We start from the raw sequence: 17,711 nt of genomic DNA, 5'->3' as shown, positions 1-17,711 counted from the left end.
TGCAGTGTCGATGCCCAAAGCAAGGTTAATTCCAATAATTGTTTAATAACGTAGTAAATTGTACTATATTAGAGCTTAATATATTCTCCATCTCCAACTGTACTGTGTGGGAATAGTTGTATTGTAGCATTGTGGTTCAGGGGTTCAATCACGGGATTAATTTTCACATATTACACCTGTGAACAGTTGTGCCATTTATTGTTCAGAATCTATTTCATGAATCCTTTCTCAATATTTTAAATGCTAGTTCTTTGACCTACATAACCACACAACTTCTTTTCAGCCATAAAACCTCTACATATGACATGAATGGACCTCATAATCAATATCATTAAGTGAGATTAAAAGAGAACCACTCAGTTATTGTATGGTAGTGCAGTTTTAATGTTCTCACTGATCTTCACTACTATTCTGATAGATACATTTGTTAGACTGAACTTAGAAATGGTGAGTAGAAAGAAGTACAATAGTGTTTCACTTTACCTTCTACAACATAACACTTGTTAAAAGATGTTAGTTCTATTGTTAACAAAATAAGAATATTATTTAAGCAGATGTTGGAATACCAGACCCCAATGTATGTTGGGAAACTGGACAAGAAACCCCAACAATTCTGCAATTTATAAACTGTGAGGAAGGAACACTTCATCCCCAGGAGAAATTCCACTGGCAAATAGAAATTTAAAAAAATATTCAAATGAGCTTTATTCTTAACACAGGACCAACTATATTAACATCACAGAAATAGCTTACAATTAACAGTTACACAATTCTTAATAAAAGGAAACACTAACGTCTAACTTATGCCTTCTCCAATTAAGCAAATCCCTTCACAGGTCAAAAGCCACTTGTAAATAAAGTTAGCAAACACAGAGATACTTGTCCTCTGTGTGTGGAGATTTGCATTCAACAAAGGAGAGACCCTTTCAGGCACAAGCTGCAAGTTTGTCTGTCGTTGGCAGAATACAAGCTAAACTACCTGCTGCAGACCTGACTTCTCTCATTAATTACATCATCGTTATTCCACTAACTGAATTATGACCATCTTATAAAGATTAAACACAACCGCTCAAGAAACCTCTAAACCTCCAAGAACCTTATTTCTATAAACAAACGTCCATTAGCCCTATATAGATAAACAATTAAATGGTTATAATCAATGATTATTCATTCTTTTATGACATCTTAATTGCATCTTTTGCATACACACTGCCTGCCTGTATGTTAAACCAGGATTTATAAAAATATTACTGCAACAGATAAATAATACAACATACATAACAATTTCCTACATTCGTCACACAGTATTACTTTAAAAAGTGCTGTCAAGTAGTAGTGAAAAATGTGATGAACAAAGTATTCCTGCTAATAGTTTCAGACTCTGCTTGTGCTTATAAAAACTACAAAGAAATGAATATTTTCCGCTGCGATCTGCTTGATTATTTGAGATCAGAATGTGCAAATCAAAGGCTCAAACTCTCAAAAGTTTTGGATGGAGCCTTATGGGGGAGGGAATCATGTCGGGAGAAGAAGCGGGGTCTAAAATTCATTGTAGTTGAAACTGTGATTGGATCAGTTGTAATGCGTGTTGGAATATTCTTTCTCTTGCACTTATCCACATATTGTGTCAGAATGTCCTTTTTTTAATCCGTGTTTTTCTTCACCAACAGTTTCACAGGCAAGGCCACCACCAAATCAAAAGAAGGGTAAGAACCATTATTCAGCACATAACTTTTCTTTTAACTATTAGATTCTAGGCAAATACACACTTCTGAAGCCATAAAATACGATAATATTGTTTCACTAAATATTCTTATCAAAACAATCGGTGTTGTGGCATTTAATATAAAATACTCGGCAGAGATGTTTGCATTGGGGCAGCACGGTAGCCTTGTGGATAGCACAATTGCTTCACAGCTCCAGGGTCCCAGGTTCGATTCCGGCTTGGGTCACTGTCTGTGTGGAGTCTGCACATCCTCCCCGTGTGTGCGTGGGTTTCCTCCGGGTGCTCCGGTTTCCTCCCACAGTCCAAAGATGTGCAGGTTAGGTGGATTGGCCATGATAAATTGCCCTTAGTGTTGGCTGGGGTTACTGGGTATGGTGATAGGGTGGCGGTGTTGACCTTGGGTGGGGTGCTCTTTCCAAGAGCCGGTGCAGACTTGATGGGCCGAATGGCCTCCTTCTGCACTGTAAATTCTATGATGATTTATAAACTGCATAAATCAGGATTGGATTAATGATGGCATTTCTTGTGATCTAAAGAGGAAACTATTTTTAGCCCAAGACTTTTTTGGCGAATCGAAAACGTCAAAGAACTGTCTCTTGCTTCTAGGTTCTCGGACTCCTATCATTATTATTCCAGCAGCTACCACTTCTTTAATTACCATGCTGAATGCAAAAGATCTCTTGCAGGACTTAAAGTAAGTAGTTGAATACATTTTATGTCTCAGAAAATGCTTCATGCTGGTTTTTAAATAAAGGGTGGAAGTTTTGGAGAATTGATTGCCAAGACTATAAATAGCAAACATTTTCTGTTATCAATACACTGCACTGAAATTGAGCCATGAAAAGTTTCTTAAGTCCTGTAAACTCTAACCTGTAAAAGCTAAAAGAGCTATTAATTTTTGGAAGCTACAGTTTCCATACTAGTTGCATATCTTTTCCTTGTTTAACTTTGTAATAAGCAAAGCATTTTCTACATATTTGCATAAAATCAAAATACTGTGAATGCTGGAAATCTGAAATAAAAACAGAAAATGCTGAATAAGCTCAGCAGGTATGGCAATGTCCGTGGTGAGAGAAACTGATTTAATGTTTCGGATGTAAATGATCCTTCTACAGAACTGAATCAAGGTATAAGTAGATAGAATTATATTGTTTTAATGGGGTCGGAGGAGGTTGGGCAGAATAGAAGACTAGGGATAGGTTGGGGCAAAGGAGATGAGGACAAACCTGTCCTGGACCTAAAACAAAGGAGTGTTAATGGTGCCATTAAGGGATGAATGAAGAGTGCTAATGGTGGCAAAAGGAGAGATAGCAGAATGTGTTAACTGCACAGTCAGGGAGAGGGGTGGGGTTGTATTGGGGCAGGCCAGGAAGCTGTAAAGCAACAGACAACCAACTACAGAAGGGTTAAGATGGAGTGGGAAGTTTACTGTCTAAAGTTGTTACTCAATATTGAGTCCAGAAGGATGAGAATCAGAAGATGAGGCATTGTTCTTCGAGTTCTACCCACCTCCGTCCCCTTTACAACTGTATACATCGGTATACTTCTACCTTCAATTCTTTAGAAGGATCATTCAGGTCTGAAACGTTAACTCTGTTTCTCTTCACAGATGCTGCCAGACTTGCTGAGTTTACCCAGTATTTACTGTTATTCTATATATTTATGCTGGTTTTCTCACTGTTCAAATAAGTCAGACCATTGCCTCGCTTGTACTGCGATAGGAATTTTGGGTTGCCGACATCCTAGCCATTGGCAGCTTTGTTTTGTAATTAGAAAGTAAAAGATGAAATGAGGTCCGTCAGCTAGATTTGTTCTTCCTTGGGAGCTGAGATACCTCTATATGGAGCCCTGAAACTTCAAACAGGTTGTAATCCTGTAGCATATTTTTAGGTCACAGACTGTTGTTGCTGGAGATTGTAAATAATTTCACACAGGCGATAACTAGATGCCATTCCTATAAAGGAATGGAATTAAGCAAAGACGAGATAAACCCGATGCTTATGGATCACCCAACGAGTTACTTTTAGACAATGCATGGTGCACTGCTCCCTTAACAGAATGCAATAAATGTGCCAGGCATAATCATCTGCTTTCTGATATTTTGTAGCATACCCTTGTGGCTACATACTCTCTGTTCCTCACTTTTTAATGTCAGTACTAGCATTCATTCAAATCCGTTCAGTCCATTTGTAGGCTAATTTCTTCTCATTTTAAAAAGTTTAATTATGCAAATGTAAAAAAAAAGGTTGCGATTTTCCTGTACAAATTGCAGGCGGTTTCCTGTGGAGACTAATTTAAATGTGGTCATGTGCTTCAAAAGAAATAGCATGACATATGGTTGCTATTTATTATGAGTGGAGGTTACCTTACCTTATGGGAGTATATCTGTGAAAAATGTCAATCAAGTAAAAGACCTGCTTGTCATATTGACTTGTGGACACATTTACAGAATCCACATGATCTCTGCTGAATATGCACATAGTGAACTAACATAATTTTAAAGCAATTCAGCCATAAATTATCAATAAAAATTTAAGGTGCAAGTTCAGATTAACACAATTACCTATGATTCTAGTTAGTTCATATTTTGGGCAAAGCTTTGAATATATTGTAATCTTAAGTAAATCTAATGTTGGATGAAATTATTTAAGAATATACTTAAACCAGGAAAGGGGCTGTTTGTAATTTTCAGTTACAAACAAATTGTATGTTGAAGTTATTTCCCTGAAATTGATCTTCTGCGTAGCAGAAAAACGTGATATCCTTGTCATAATGTAAAATGGGAATGTATTGCAGGCAAGTTTCTAAATCACCTTTGAGCGTGTAGTTGAGGGCCAAAAACAAAATTGCCACTTTAGAGAAAACAAAGAAAATGAACCCTTGAAAAACCAATATGACCAGGAAAATGGGCACGATGGCACAGTTGTTAATACCACTGCCTTACAGCAAACTGAAGGACAAATGAAAAGAAGTACTTTTTTCTTTCTTTATAAATTTAGAGTACCCAATTCATTTTTTCCAATTAAGGGGCAATTTAGCGATTTCAATCCACCTATCCTGCACATCTTTGGGCTGTGGGGGCGAAACCCACGCAAACACGGGGAGAATGTGCAAACTCCACACGGACAGTGACCCAGAGCTGGGATCGAACTTGGGACCTCGGCGCCGTGAGACTGCAGTGCTACCACTGCGCCACCGTGCTGCCCCTGAAAAGAAATACTTAATTACCGCTTAAATAAAATGATAGAACTGTCAAGATTGTCAAGGTATTTTTATCTGAGTGAAAATGTTCATTTTAAAATGGCACTTAAGATTTTGACCGCTTGTATTCTAATTAAGGGGCAATTTAGCGAGGCCAATCCACCTCTCCTGAACATCTTTGGGTTGAGGGGGTGAGACCCACACAGACACGGGGAGAATGTGCAAACTCCACACGGACAGTGACCCGGGGCCGGGATCGAACCTGGATCCTCGACGCCATGAGGCAGCAATGCTCACCACTGCGTCACCATGCCGCCCTTATATTTAAACTTAATTATTAGGGAATCATTTATACTATCAGCTAACATGAGACATGAAAGGAAGTTGGGTAGTCAGAGCTGGGCTTGGGGTTTGAGAAAACAGGTACTAAGCACGATCGATGAGTTGAGCTGGAGGAAGGCAGGAAGGCTGTACGCGAATCTAGAGAGGCTGATTCAGGTTTACAGTAGGAGAGGCCCTGTTGAGAGGTGGGAGGAGAGTTCCTGATTAAGTTCACAAATTGACTGCCATGCTTTGGTGACCTTGATTTGGAGGCTGGGCACCTCCAATTCAATGGAGCACAACATATCCTGTCTTTGAGGCCAGAGGTCAGTTGGTCCTATATCGTCCTATTCTCCTATGCTTGTTGTGAGGGGTTGGAGGTGGCTGAGTGGGTTGAGTTATTCTCCCTGGTTAAGGCCTAGGATGTGGACTGCCTGGGCATCGGAGAGATGGCATAGTGAAAGTGATGGTGTGTCGTGTTTTGATCCCTAGGATCCTTGAGAGATCCTGAAGAGTGATCGTTGATCCTGCTTTATTCCTTGCCTTCTGGTGCAATGTGGAATATGTCTTTATCCTGTTGTTTACCCTGCGGTTCTTCGATAATCCTGAACCTTACTCCCTGTTGATCATGTTGTTCATTATTTGTTGCTGTCTTTTTCCCTGCAGGGGAGTGTGAAATTTGCGCGTGATGGCCTGTGTTGTTACTTATCGTGTTAGAGCAAAATCATATTGAGTCAATTATCGGAAGTGTGATTTGTGCACAGTTTTTCTCTTTCTCGTTACTGTGTCTTATAATCCTTGTGGTTGGGGGAGGGAAGTGTTTTTTTTATCCCCCATCTTATTTATGAAGAAGGTGAGTGGAGCCGGGGCAGGTTGAAGGGTGGGTTGATAGGATTAGCTTAGTCCTCACTGAGATTGAGGATAGCCCCCCATTTCGAGCTCATCCATTTCAGGGTTTCTTTAAACATTCTTTTGGAATTGTATTTAATGTTATTTGAATTTAAGAATCCGTGCCTTTATCCTTCGATGGCCTGGGCGGATTTTGTATCCATGAGAAGACTTGGTTCCTTCTGACTCTTCCGTGAGGTTGAGTGACTCCTCCGTGAGGTTCAGTTCATCTTTTCCTCCGCTTGGGTATCTCTCTTTACTCCTCCCTTGAGCTATGAGAACGTGGTGATTAGTTTTGCCGCATGCTGAGATGGGACTGATAATTGTCGTTGGTTGGAAGGAGGTTTCTCTAGGTATCTTTTCTCCGACGATGGTTGCTTTGAGCTAGGTTGGGCGTCGCTTCCTTTAGGATTTTTCCTCCTCCTTTTTGTCCGGGTGAAAATTGTGTTGGTTCTTATCCTGATCTGGCCAGTTGTTTGGGGTGGGTGGGGGATTCAGATTGTGTTGGGAAGGAGGGAATTGGCCCTCCTTCCCAAGGCGTCCAGTTGTTGGGTGCCTTGACAGTTCTTCCCTGGCTGGGACTGGAATAATTATTCCCTTTCTATTAATATGTTTGGGGATGGTGCGTTACCCTGGATGCGGTTGGAAAGATACTGGTTTGGCGGGGGTGTAGGTTATTGGGGTGTGGTAGGTCCTGGGGCTATAGTTTCTTGTATGTCGGTTGATGCTGGGCTAGGCCAGGCTCAATGCTGTGGCTATTATCCTGTTGCCCTTAGGGACACAGGAAGTCCATCTTTGAAGGTGTTTGGGAGGGGCATCCTGAGAAGCTGGGTTTTGCTTGTCTGGTGTATGGGGGCCTTTTGTTTTTGTCAGTGTGGGTATGACAAATCAGTTCTTGGCTCCTACATGGATGCTGATAAGTCTGATATCTGGAAAGGGGAGGCTGTGATGGTTTGTTGGTGCTGTTGGCCCTGCTGGAGTTGAGGGGAATGTATGTTAGTGCACGCCCGATCATGAAAGAGTATGTTTATCCTGATTTCTTGTCATGATAGCAGGCTTGTGCCACATGGAAGGGTGTGCACCATTTTGTCATGTCTTCATGATCTCATTCTGTTTCTCTCTCGGTCTCTGGTGGGGTTATCTAGTTTGGTCTGATGATTGAATTGAACTAGTTGTGATGTATGTTAAGCTGTTTTGTTTCTCTATGCTTATGGTGGTGTATTATTTTGTAACTTTGTTGTGTTATTCTCTAAAATGTACAATGTACTTAGTTTTTAAAAAAGTAAAAGGAGCTTGTAGCTCTTTCTGCCGCTCAGTAAGCTCCTAAAGTAGTGGGCTATTTTTGTATATTTAACAAAAGCTTTAAATTTATTTGATATGAATACCTAACTGTCCTAAATACAGTTCAATTGACAACTTAGTAATTGCAGTTCAGTAAAGAACAGTCCCAGATTTGTTTGTAATTCATGTGTTGTATGAGCTCATTTCAACTGGGGTTGATAATTAACTGTAGTACACGTGAGATAAGGAGAATGCAATCTGTATTCCTGACCCTAATTGTATTCAATAATTCTGTGAGCATTTGTTGAGTTTGGGCTCAATGCTCTTCATTGTTGGATAGCCCTCAGATTACTGTGTGAAGGATTGCCAGTCAACCAAGGTGCCAAAAGGTTGTTAATGCCCATGCTTACAGCAATAATTAATGCCTTCGGTGCAGAGGAGGGAATCTAGAAATAGAGGAAAAACTTCAGCAGCAAAAAAAATCATATATAAGAATCTTCATTAGTGTCACAAGTAGGCTTACATTAACACAGAAATGAAGTTACTGTGAAAAACCCCTAGTCGCCACACTCCGGTGCCTGTTCAGATACACTGAGGGAGAATTTAGAATGTCCAAATTATCTAATAACATGTCTTTCGGGACTTGTGGGAGGAAACCTGAGCACCGAGAGGAAATCCACATCGACACGGGGAGAACGTGCAGACACCGCACAGACAGTGACCCAAGCCGGGAATCGAACCCGGGTCCCTGGTACTGTGAAGCAACAGTGCTAACCATTGCTACCATTGTGTATTCCGTTAAACACTTTATATCAGCATGCCTGTGTGGCAAGGTGCACGATATTCACTCAGTCCTTCAGAATGTATACATTTCATATCCTGTGAATGCAAGTATTTTCTGTAAATATTTATGTTGAATGCTTTGAAATGAAATTATGTGGGATGGGAAATTCTGGAACATTTTTATTTCTATAACGCAGTTAGAAATACGATTAACATATAAAAAAGCAGATATAGTTGCCAACTGTAAAGTACAGCACTCGCCAAATTTTTAATTAAATCAGATGAATTCTGGAAAGCTGTTTGTTTCCCTTTCTAATATGGACTGTAACTGAAACATGCAGTAAGATTGTTTAAATGGGCTGAAAATGAGATAAGTGAGATTTAGGGAAAAAAATGGTACATCACGTGTAATGTGTGCAATTTGCAGATGATGGGCAGATTTTTACAGTCAATTTGTGAGTCACATAGCACTACATATGATGAAAGAGAATCAGTGCAATATTAAAGAGGATGTACAACATTGAAGGGAGCCATGCGCAATGTAATTTTTGTTAACAATGCAAAAATGTATTTGCTCATCAGTTACTACCCTAAATTTTGATTTTAAAACATAATCTGAATTATTCATAATTGTAAGTGGTTCACATTACTGTTAGTTTTTGACTGATAAACACATTTTAAATCTAATATTTATGGAAACTTCAGTAAAGAACAAAAGTAATCTCCTGTTGGAGGTTATATTATGGGGCCAGTTATTCAAAGTAGCGAAAACCTGGCTTTTAAAGTGAGCAACCTGTTCATAATTAGGAAGTGTTGGAGATTTAAGTTGAAAATTGTTATCTGCAGCATTTGGGAAAATCCTGTTACTTTTTTTTCTGTTGGCGATGCGCCCTTTTCTTACCAGCTTGCCAACTTTTTCGATTTGATTACACTCAATCTTCCAAGTAAATTCCTCACTCAGTTAGCTACCAGGAATTGTGAAATGAAATTTTGTACATTTAACGTGTGTAGGCATAAATATGTTTCCGCAATGCTGGCCTATCTTTAGCTTTGTAGTATGGAATATGTTGTTGGGATTTTAGTTTGTATACTTAGATTTTGTGGACTCAACGTTTGAATTAAAATTCATGTTCCTATAAGTCAATAACTATTTCTAAAGTTGGACCTCCCCACCCCACCACGACAATCCTTCCAATCTTGCTGTCAATTCCCTCCCTCATCCCCACCTTTCTCCCCACCTGTGTCAAGTAATGCTGACTGTAAAAAATAGTTTAGACTGGAAAATAGCACCATTATTAGCCATTTCCTTTATAAATGCAAATTGTTTAAGTTCTTTATTTTTATATCATGTCTTTCATACCACAGACTGCTCCAAAACGCTATACAGGCAAGGAAGCACTTTTTAAGAAGCCTAGATGCTGTTGGAAACATGGTAGCCAGTTTCTACACAGCAAAGTTCCAAACCAGGAATGAGTTAATGATCAGACAGTCTTCTTACTTCATGATATTGGTTGAGGAATTAGTATTGGTCAGAACATTGAGGAGATCTCTGATGCTCCGCTTCAATTAGTACAGTGGGGTCTTTTAGGTCCACTTGAGGCAGCACCTAGCACATTGGTTTAAAGTCTCACCCAATAGGTAGCATTTCTGATAGTGTAACAGTCCCTCGGTTCTACGCAGAAATGTAATCTTAATTCCTGTAGATGCTGGTGTTGGACTGGGGTGGGCACAGTAAGAAGTCTTATTGTGCCCATCTCAACCTGGTGTTGTAAGATTTCTTACTGTACTTAATTCCTGGAGTGGGTGTTATGAATGTTGAAATTAATGAGACTTGCAATATTTTAACGTATCCCTTAACTTGAAATAAAATAGTTATGAAAAGGGGGGAATGGGAAATTCCTGATAGACACCTCAGTTTGGAGAAATGTCTATGTGATCTCAGGTTGTCATGGCAAGAGATACTCCAATCGAAACCAGTTGAGGTGTTGAGCAGCTGTTTTAACACCTTACACAGCATCTCACAGAACAAAGAAATGCTACTGCTGAAATTCAAAGAGGAAAGGCTACTGCTGTGGAAAAGCAGGAACAACTGTATGCTAACGGTGAAGCAGGAAAATTTTACAGCTTCTGTTTCTGTTCAAAAGAAAGAGGGCAGAACAGATGGGGCTCTTGAAGATTTAGGGAACAGGGAACCGTCGAGTTGTTGATGGTGATTGAATCCAGAAAACTGAGGAAAAACAATTGTTGAATATGACTGGAGGTTTTGACGTTGCCGACTGGGGAAGGGTAAACATCTGCTGGAGAACTGGGAGTAACTTTGAGACTGTACCTTTAATGCTACATATCTGCCAGAAGAATGACGCAAAGTAAAAGGTTTTCAGAAGGCAGATTTCAGTTGAGCTAGTTGTGAACAAAAAATATTTATTTTCCGTTGGTTTGATTTATTTGTTGCCTGTTAATGATTTATATTGATTTTAGTTTTTTTGTCACAGTAAAAGTCTTAAAAAGTGAAATCTTGCCCTTTGATTATATCCTTTTGTGCTTTGGGAAATTTGTCTCTTAAAATCATTATTAATCTCCATGGGAATTGTAACATGCTAAGAATCCTTCCTATTTATTTTCTTTGTTCCCATTTTTCTTTTCTTACGTTATTTTTGGTCCATGGACCCATAATTAAAATGCGCCTTTAGGCAGGAAACTCCAGCTGAAGCAACCTGCTTGTCAGGACGTTCTATTCCTAGGTTTTGTATTTTGGAGAGGAGAAAGAGACTCCTTGGCGCTGAGTGAATCTTACAAACCAGCTTTCGAGGAAGTCAGTTCGATTGGTTGGTTGGCAACCTGTAGGTTGGCCAGTGGCAGTATTCAATCACTGACGCCAGTCAGTGATTGGTTCCTGCATGATGCTTTCTGAGAGAGCTTGGCAGAAGTAATGAGAGCAGAAGGAGAAGGAATAGTCTCTCGCTATCTTGCTGAAAAAAATGCTTTATTGTTCTGAAACCAGTGAGTGCCTGGCAGATTTTTGCTTTAAGCTTGAAATGATTGTGAATCTGCAGAAAAAGTACTCAACCTTACTTGAAGCCTATAGGGCATCCAAAGGAAGAGCTGTGTTTTCTCCCTCTCTCTACTACTGCGTGTCCACTGTCTCCATGAGTCTGCAATGAAGATCATTCCAAGCTGAAGGAAAAGAAAGTACCCAACTGAAGGCCTAGCCTTCAAAAAGACATTAACTAGAAGCCATCCTAGTCCATCAAAGATCCTTTTATTTTATTAATATTTTCTTTATCTCTCAATCTCACTTTCCCCCCCTGTTGTTTGTCAATGTGTGGAAAGAGGGTCAGGGGGGACTTGTAGGAAAGGGTACATTTTTCTGTCAGTTTAATTATAATACTATACATAAATAAAAGGTTACTTGTGTTAAAGTTACAATCCTGATGACTACAGTTTATTGGGCTCAGCCAAGGTCCTCCGGTATTTTAAAATAACATCTAACCTCACTTGTGTTGCAACGCGAGGTCAAGTGGGACTGGACTTGACTGTGCACTAGCCCAGGGTGTTGTGACACATATTGCTTGAACCTACAACCATCTGGCTCGAGTAAGGCTAGCATTTTTAAGAGGAACCTTCTCAAAAGATAACAAAGCCTAAATTAGCTAGTTCAGCAATCCTGACATCGTTGTTGGTATTATGCTCTTGCCAACTAATTCGTGATCTATATGCTTTGGAGTTCCAAATAACAACTGGCTCACATGGAATATTTGGCGAACTCGATACTAGTCTGTTTCCCAGGATATCTCTGCTCTTGGATAAAGACATAAACTAGTCCAATAGAATTTTGGAACTTATAGATCTGGCTGTATTGAAGAGAGACTTTGGAGTTTTAAGCACATAGGGTATTAAACTCGTACAAGTTAAAGATGAAGCAGCAAATCGGCTGCTGTGTAACATTTGCACTTCATTTCAGAAAGATTATTAAACCATAGAGAATCTAAATTCACCAGGGTAACACTAGAAAATGAGATATTGGAAACAAATTCTCGTGCTGGTTACCTGGATTATTTGTACTGGAGCAAAGGAGGCACAATAAAAAAACAGAAACTTTTTTAAGGTTACACTGAATAGGAAAATCAATTTAAAATGCCAGGAATTTTGTCAGATGTTCTGTCACTATATTTGATGGAAACCCATTTTACCCACTTGAGTAATATTTCCACCAACATTATGTTGACAGCATAAACCCTGAGGAAATACCTGGTGTTACGAGAATGGGTTGAGAAGTGAGAAGAAAATATGAAATGTTTTGCCACAGGGTAGTTGAAGCAGGCACCAATGCATCTTTGAGTGCATTTGAAGCAAAGGGAGGTACAAGACTATGAGGAAGGACAGAGCTTGGGATTAGTTTTGGATTGCTCCAACATTGAATGAATGCTCTCTATAGTTGTCCCACAAAATTAAGAGTGAAAACATTGTATAATATGGTATTATGTTTTGTTTTGATTTGATTTATTGTTACATGTACCGAAGTACAGTGAAAAATATTTTTCTGCGGCCGAGGGAACGTACACAGTACGTACATAGTAGACAAAAAGAATAATCAACAGAGAACGTTGACAAATGGTACATCAACACGCAGCAATTGGTTACAGTGCGGAACAAGGGACCAAAACAAATGTTTTGGCTTAATCTAAGGCAGGGGAAGTTTGTGCTTATTCTGCTCAGGAGTGATAACCTCTTGAGCTTAAATTGCCAGAGTTTCTTTCAAAGTAGCAACTTTAATTGTGTTTTCAACAAGCATTGCTTCTTGGTCACCAAGCTAGTAGAATTTGTAATTTGGCCTGTAGTGTCCCCGGTGATTTGAAAACCCAGGTAATTGAAACTTAATGTTTTTTTCTTTGTCAATTTGCAAGATTCCTAAATTTATGAGGAAAATAATTAGCTTCAGTGACATTGCTTTTTTACCATTCTTGAAAGCTCCATTCACTAAGGTATTTCTCGTTCATCCTTGCTGACTTGTCGCTGCTTGGAGATATTAACATGCGTTGGTTGTGTTTTTCACTGCCTCTTCTGCTTTAAAAAAAATTGTATTCAAAGTGAGGTCCTATCTTAAACTTGATCGACCAAAGTGGTTGCACATAGGCTCAAATTTCTTAACTGGCAGAGCTAATAGATAATTTTCACTTGCTCCTGGTTAAAGATGGCATACTCTGCTTATATGGTGAATGTAGAAACACCATGTCTACAGTAAGTAATCTGGTATTTACTATGAGAAGAATGATCATACTGTAACTTTTTTAATAAAGATTTATTTTGCATCTATATAAGTTGGGATATGGAAACTTTTCTTCAACAGTTTCAAGTAAAAGTAGCGTATTGTAAAAGAAAAAACTTCCTCTTGGGAGGTGCTGCAACATAAATGAGTGAGAATAGACAAGGGTCTAGGCTAGGAATAGATTTTTAGAAAATGGAAATGGATTGGGAGATGAGGGCAAGAGCTACCCAACATGTATGTCATAATCAGATTTTGATATAATAAATGTTGTTGATAGATTGGGGTGCCACAGCTTAGATTGTAGAGTACTAGTGGGAAGGGAATACTTGGAGCTTTAGCAGATATCTATCCGAGCATTGCTCAAAAAAAGTGAAATGCTGTCAAAGCTTTTTGTTTTACATTCTTCAAGACATTGTTCAAGAACACCAAATCTCAAAGGGAACAATTTATACTCCATGAGAAAATGTTGATACCAGGCAAGTAGACTGTGATTGGTAGAGGGGCTGCCATGAAGAAGGTGCCAGGGAACAGTTAACTTCCAATCATTTATTTAAATTCAAATCAGGCAGGGCAACTGTGATCGTCAAAGCATTACCAAGGGGAATGAGCCAAGGAAAGGCTATCCCCCAAGTTTTGAGCGTGAGGTCAGGTGTAATGCCTTGGTCTGGTATGTCTCTTGTGTGGCCCATGAATTGGATTCAATTTGAATTGTTTTTTGGAGCAGACAAGGAGCTGGATTAGGGGTTTGCCCCTGTCCACACTCTGAGCTCTGGGTTTGTAACTCTGATAAAGTAATAAAATAATTTTTAAAAATAGTGCAATGCGTGCACATGCTCTTACTGTTTGCAAAAGACCGGGCTCTGTATGTGAATATTTGTATCTGCTAGCAATGGTAAGTGAATCACTCTGTTTCTCAAGTGTTTATCTGAAATTGGTTGTCAGTGTAATTCTTAGCACAGTTAGGGTTGTTTTGCAAATGTTGCCCAATCGCGCCGAGATATCTATTCCATCCTTGCTTTTGTTTGCTTATGTCCTGGTCTCTTTCTACATTTTTCTTTTACCACAGACTTGAAAATGCTGTTCTTTGGTTTGTACATTAGGCGTCCTTTAAGCATTGTCACCAGGTGATGAGAGAACTAATTATTGCAAAACAAATGCTTACCTAACCAGGACAAAACCTGGGCTCTCCGCAATCGAAATCTTAATTTTTGATCTGATCCCTCTTCTTTGCAAGGGACCTATTTTTCTGTGAATGAATTGAAGACTGGGGATAGAGGAAAATAGGTGTATCCCAGCCATTCATAGAAAGGAATCAGCTGTAATTAAACTGACAGAGATGTTGCAGTTGGCAGCAACATAACACTTGCATTGACCTTGAAGAAAGCTGCCCACAAAGACCTAAGGACTCCATGACATAGATTTCACCTTTCATGGTGTTAACTTAATTCTTAATATTTAAAGCAAATCTCTAGTGTCAAATATCAATCACATAATCAAGTCGGCTGAGCAGCCAATTCCATTGAAGAATTCGTACTGACAATAAACCAGGAAGTAACAAACACATTTTCTAAATTTTTAAAATAATTTTAAAACTTCTTTGTGGCAGAGCTTTATAAGCGTTAGTCCAGAGCCCATTCGATCATAAAATTACAACTCTTGAGAGGCCACAGAGTCCATTGAGCAGTCGGATATGTACAAAGCAATGGTCATGTAATTAACTATTGGCCAATAAACTGGCTCCAAAACTTTTTTATTGATTGCATAATTAAGCCGCAACACTTGGTATTAGGTAATAGCCGTGTGTAACAAACATTTATATAGTTACGTTTGAGAATATGTACATTTATATGTGAGATGTTAACAATATATATTGAAGAACAGTGAATTCTTGACACTGCTTGGAAGTGCAACCTTCATAACCAGCCAACCGGTACTAATTGTTTTATGTATTTGGGATGTGAAGTATTCATATTTATTTGACCATGAACAGCAATCAGTAAATCCATGCTTGGTGCGCAGGAAAGTGGCTGTAGAATCAGTAACAAAGCAACATTTTATAAATTATAGCAGTACTAATGAGTCAGTTATTAGAGTAACAAACAATCTGTATGACAGTTTGAGGTCAGCAACTAAGTATGTATCAATAAATGTAATTGTGTAACTGGCTCTTGTGGATGTTCGGAATGCAAATAGCTGCAAAATTAATTTATATGGCATTGATGAATGGAACCAATGTCCTAGTATCAGTTTGAGAGGTAGTTAAGATTGATGTCACGTTTGTATCAGATGTTTCATTTAGATAAAAATGCAAAATATGCAGCGGCTTCTCAATTTCTATTTTTTAATCAATGCACTATCTGAGGTGTGTTATATGATTTGAAATTCAAATCAACATTTTTTTTCAAAACCAGTGTAAATTCTGCCTCTGCTGTTGCTAATGTCTATGGCTTTGAACCATGCTTGAACATTTAACAAGCTGATTTTAAAAACAAAATTGGAAGTGCATTTGTGCTAATTGGGGTGATTTCTCTCCCCCCTGTACCAAATGACACTAAAATATGCAACAAAGTCTTTTGTGACCTTTTGAAGTAGAGGATCGTAATTTTAGGATGCATAGTGCATGCAGTGGAAAACAATGTCGCAAAATTCCTTTCTTGGAACAAAAGATGGTCAGATCTTCTAAATGTGAATTCAAAATGTTGTTATGGAGGCAAGAAGACATTTGAATCAAATGTTTTAAAGTTTAAGGTGTTGTTGTGTTATGTAACTTGGAATAACACAAGCTGCCACGTGATGCAGTTTTGAGTAAAAGATGCTCCAGACTTTGAAGTGAGTTCAATGTGTTTTATTGAACTATTAGCACAGTTCTCAATGAGTTCGACTCTCTGCTGATCTAAATGTAGTAACTCAGTCTAACTGAACCAGCCTTGCTCTAAGCCACGTGCTGGGGTGTGATGCTGAGGATACACCCTGTCCCCTGTCTCACTCTGTAGATGTTGGTCTGTGGAAAGAGGCGGGGTGTGAGTGCCTCATCCCTTTTATAGTGAGATACCACCCATGAGTGTCCTGACTGCTCATTGGTTGTGTCCTATTCTATGTGTTCATTAGCTGCATATTTGCATATCTCCCCTTTTTTTTAATGTTTCGTTGGCGTATGTGAATGTATTTACATGTGAATGAGTCTGTCTAACATGACTGATGGAGGACAATTGAACAGAGCAAACAAAATAAACGTTCATAAGTCCAGTCTCTGAGGCTTGCGTCTGATCCTGGTCGACCGCCGGAGAGGTGCCGGAGGGGATGACGGCGCCTTGACAGGCGGGATGGAAGCCTGATTGCTGGCCTCGTGGTGCGAGGTATCAGGAGATGGCAATTCAACATGTGCAAATGGAAGAGAAAGTGGTTGCGGTCAGGCAACTTTGCGCAGTGCCCGTCGATTCCTTCGCACGATGGAGCCATCAGCTATACGTACAACATAAGAGTGGGGCGCAGCCTGTCGAACAAGGACAGCCAGGGCAGACCATCCACCCATCCGGTATCTTGATCTTGACAGTGTCTGCCGGGGATAGCATGGCCAGATCGGTGGCATGGGCATCATAGCCCTGCTTTTGATGGGCTCTGAGCTGCTGCATATTCTGCAGCACCAGGAGGTGATCCAGGTTGGGCAGGTGTATGACTGGAAGCGTCGTCTGCAGGTCCCTGTTGATCAGGAGTTGAGCCGGCGACATGTCAGTGGACAATGGATTCGCCCTGTAAGTGCAAGGTGTATGTCGGAAGCAGAGTCTGCGGCCTTGCAGATGAGCTGTTTCACAATGTGCACCCCTTTCTCAACTATTCCATTGGACTGCGGATAGTGTGGACTGGAGGTGACATGCTGGAAATTGTAATACGTGGCAAACGTGGACCAATCTCGACTGTTAACGCACGGGCCATTGTCGCTCATGACGGTGATTGGGATCCTGTGCCTTGAGAACGTCTCCTTACAGGCTTTGATGACTGTCCGAGAGGTGAGGTCCAGGAGCTTCAGCACCTCCGGGTAATTCGAGAAATAGTCGATGATCAAAACATAGTCGCGACCATTCGCATGAAAGAGGTCGATGCCAATCTTTGACCACGGAGAGGTCACTGTGTCATGCTGTTGGAGCGTCTCCTTGCTCTGCGCTGGCTGGCACCGCTGACAGGTAGCACAGTTCAGGACCATGTTCGTGATGTCCTGGCTGATGCCGGGCCAGTAGACAGCTTGCC

General features: G+C 39.9%; 1 protein-coding gene across 1 annotated transcript in view; it reads left to right on the top strand.

Annotated features, from left to right (window-relative positions):
- Nucleotides 1–17,711, top strand: part of cdc73 (cell division cycle 73, Paf1/RNA polymerase II complex component, homolog (S. cerevisiae)) — a 523,455-nt gene that overhangs the window by 338,786 nt on the left and 166,958 nt on the right. Inside the window, exons 12-13 of the mRNA XM_072511480.1 lie at nt 1,671–1,706; nt 2,333–2,420. Coding sequence (XP_072367581.1) covers nt 1,671–1,706; nt 2,333–2,420 — 124 coding nt within the window. The remainder of the gene's footprint in view (nt 1–1,670; nt 1,707–2,332; nt 2,421–17,711) is intronic.

Source organism: Scyliorhinus torazame, chromosome 7, assembly GCF_047496885.1.
Source record: "Scyliorhinus torazame isolate Kashiwa2021f chromosome 7, sScyTor2.1, whole genome shotgun sequence".
Lineage (NCBI taxonomy): Eukaryota > Metazoa > Chordata > Chondrichthyes > Carcharhiniformes > Scyliorhinidae > Scyliorhinus > Scyliorhinus torazame.
This window is presented reverse-complemented; position numbering and strand designations above follow the sequence as displayed.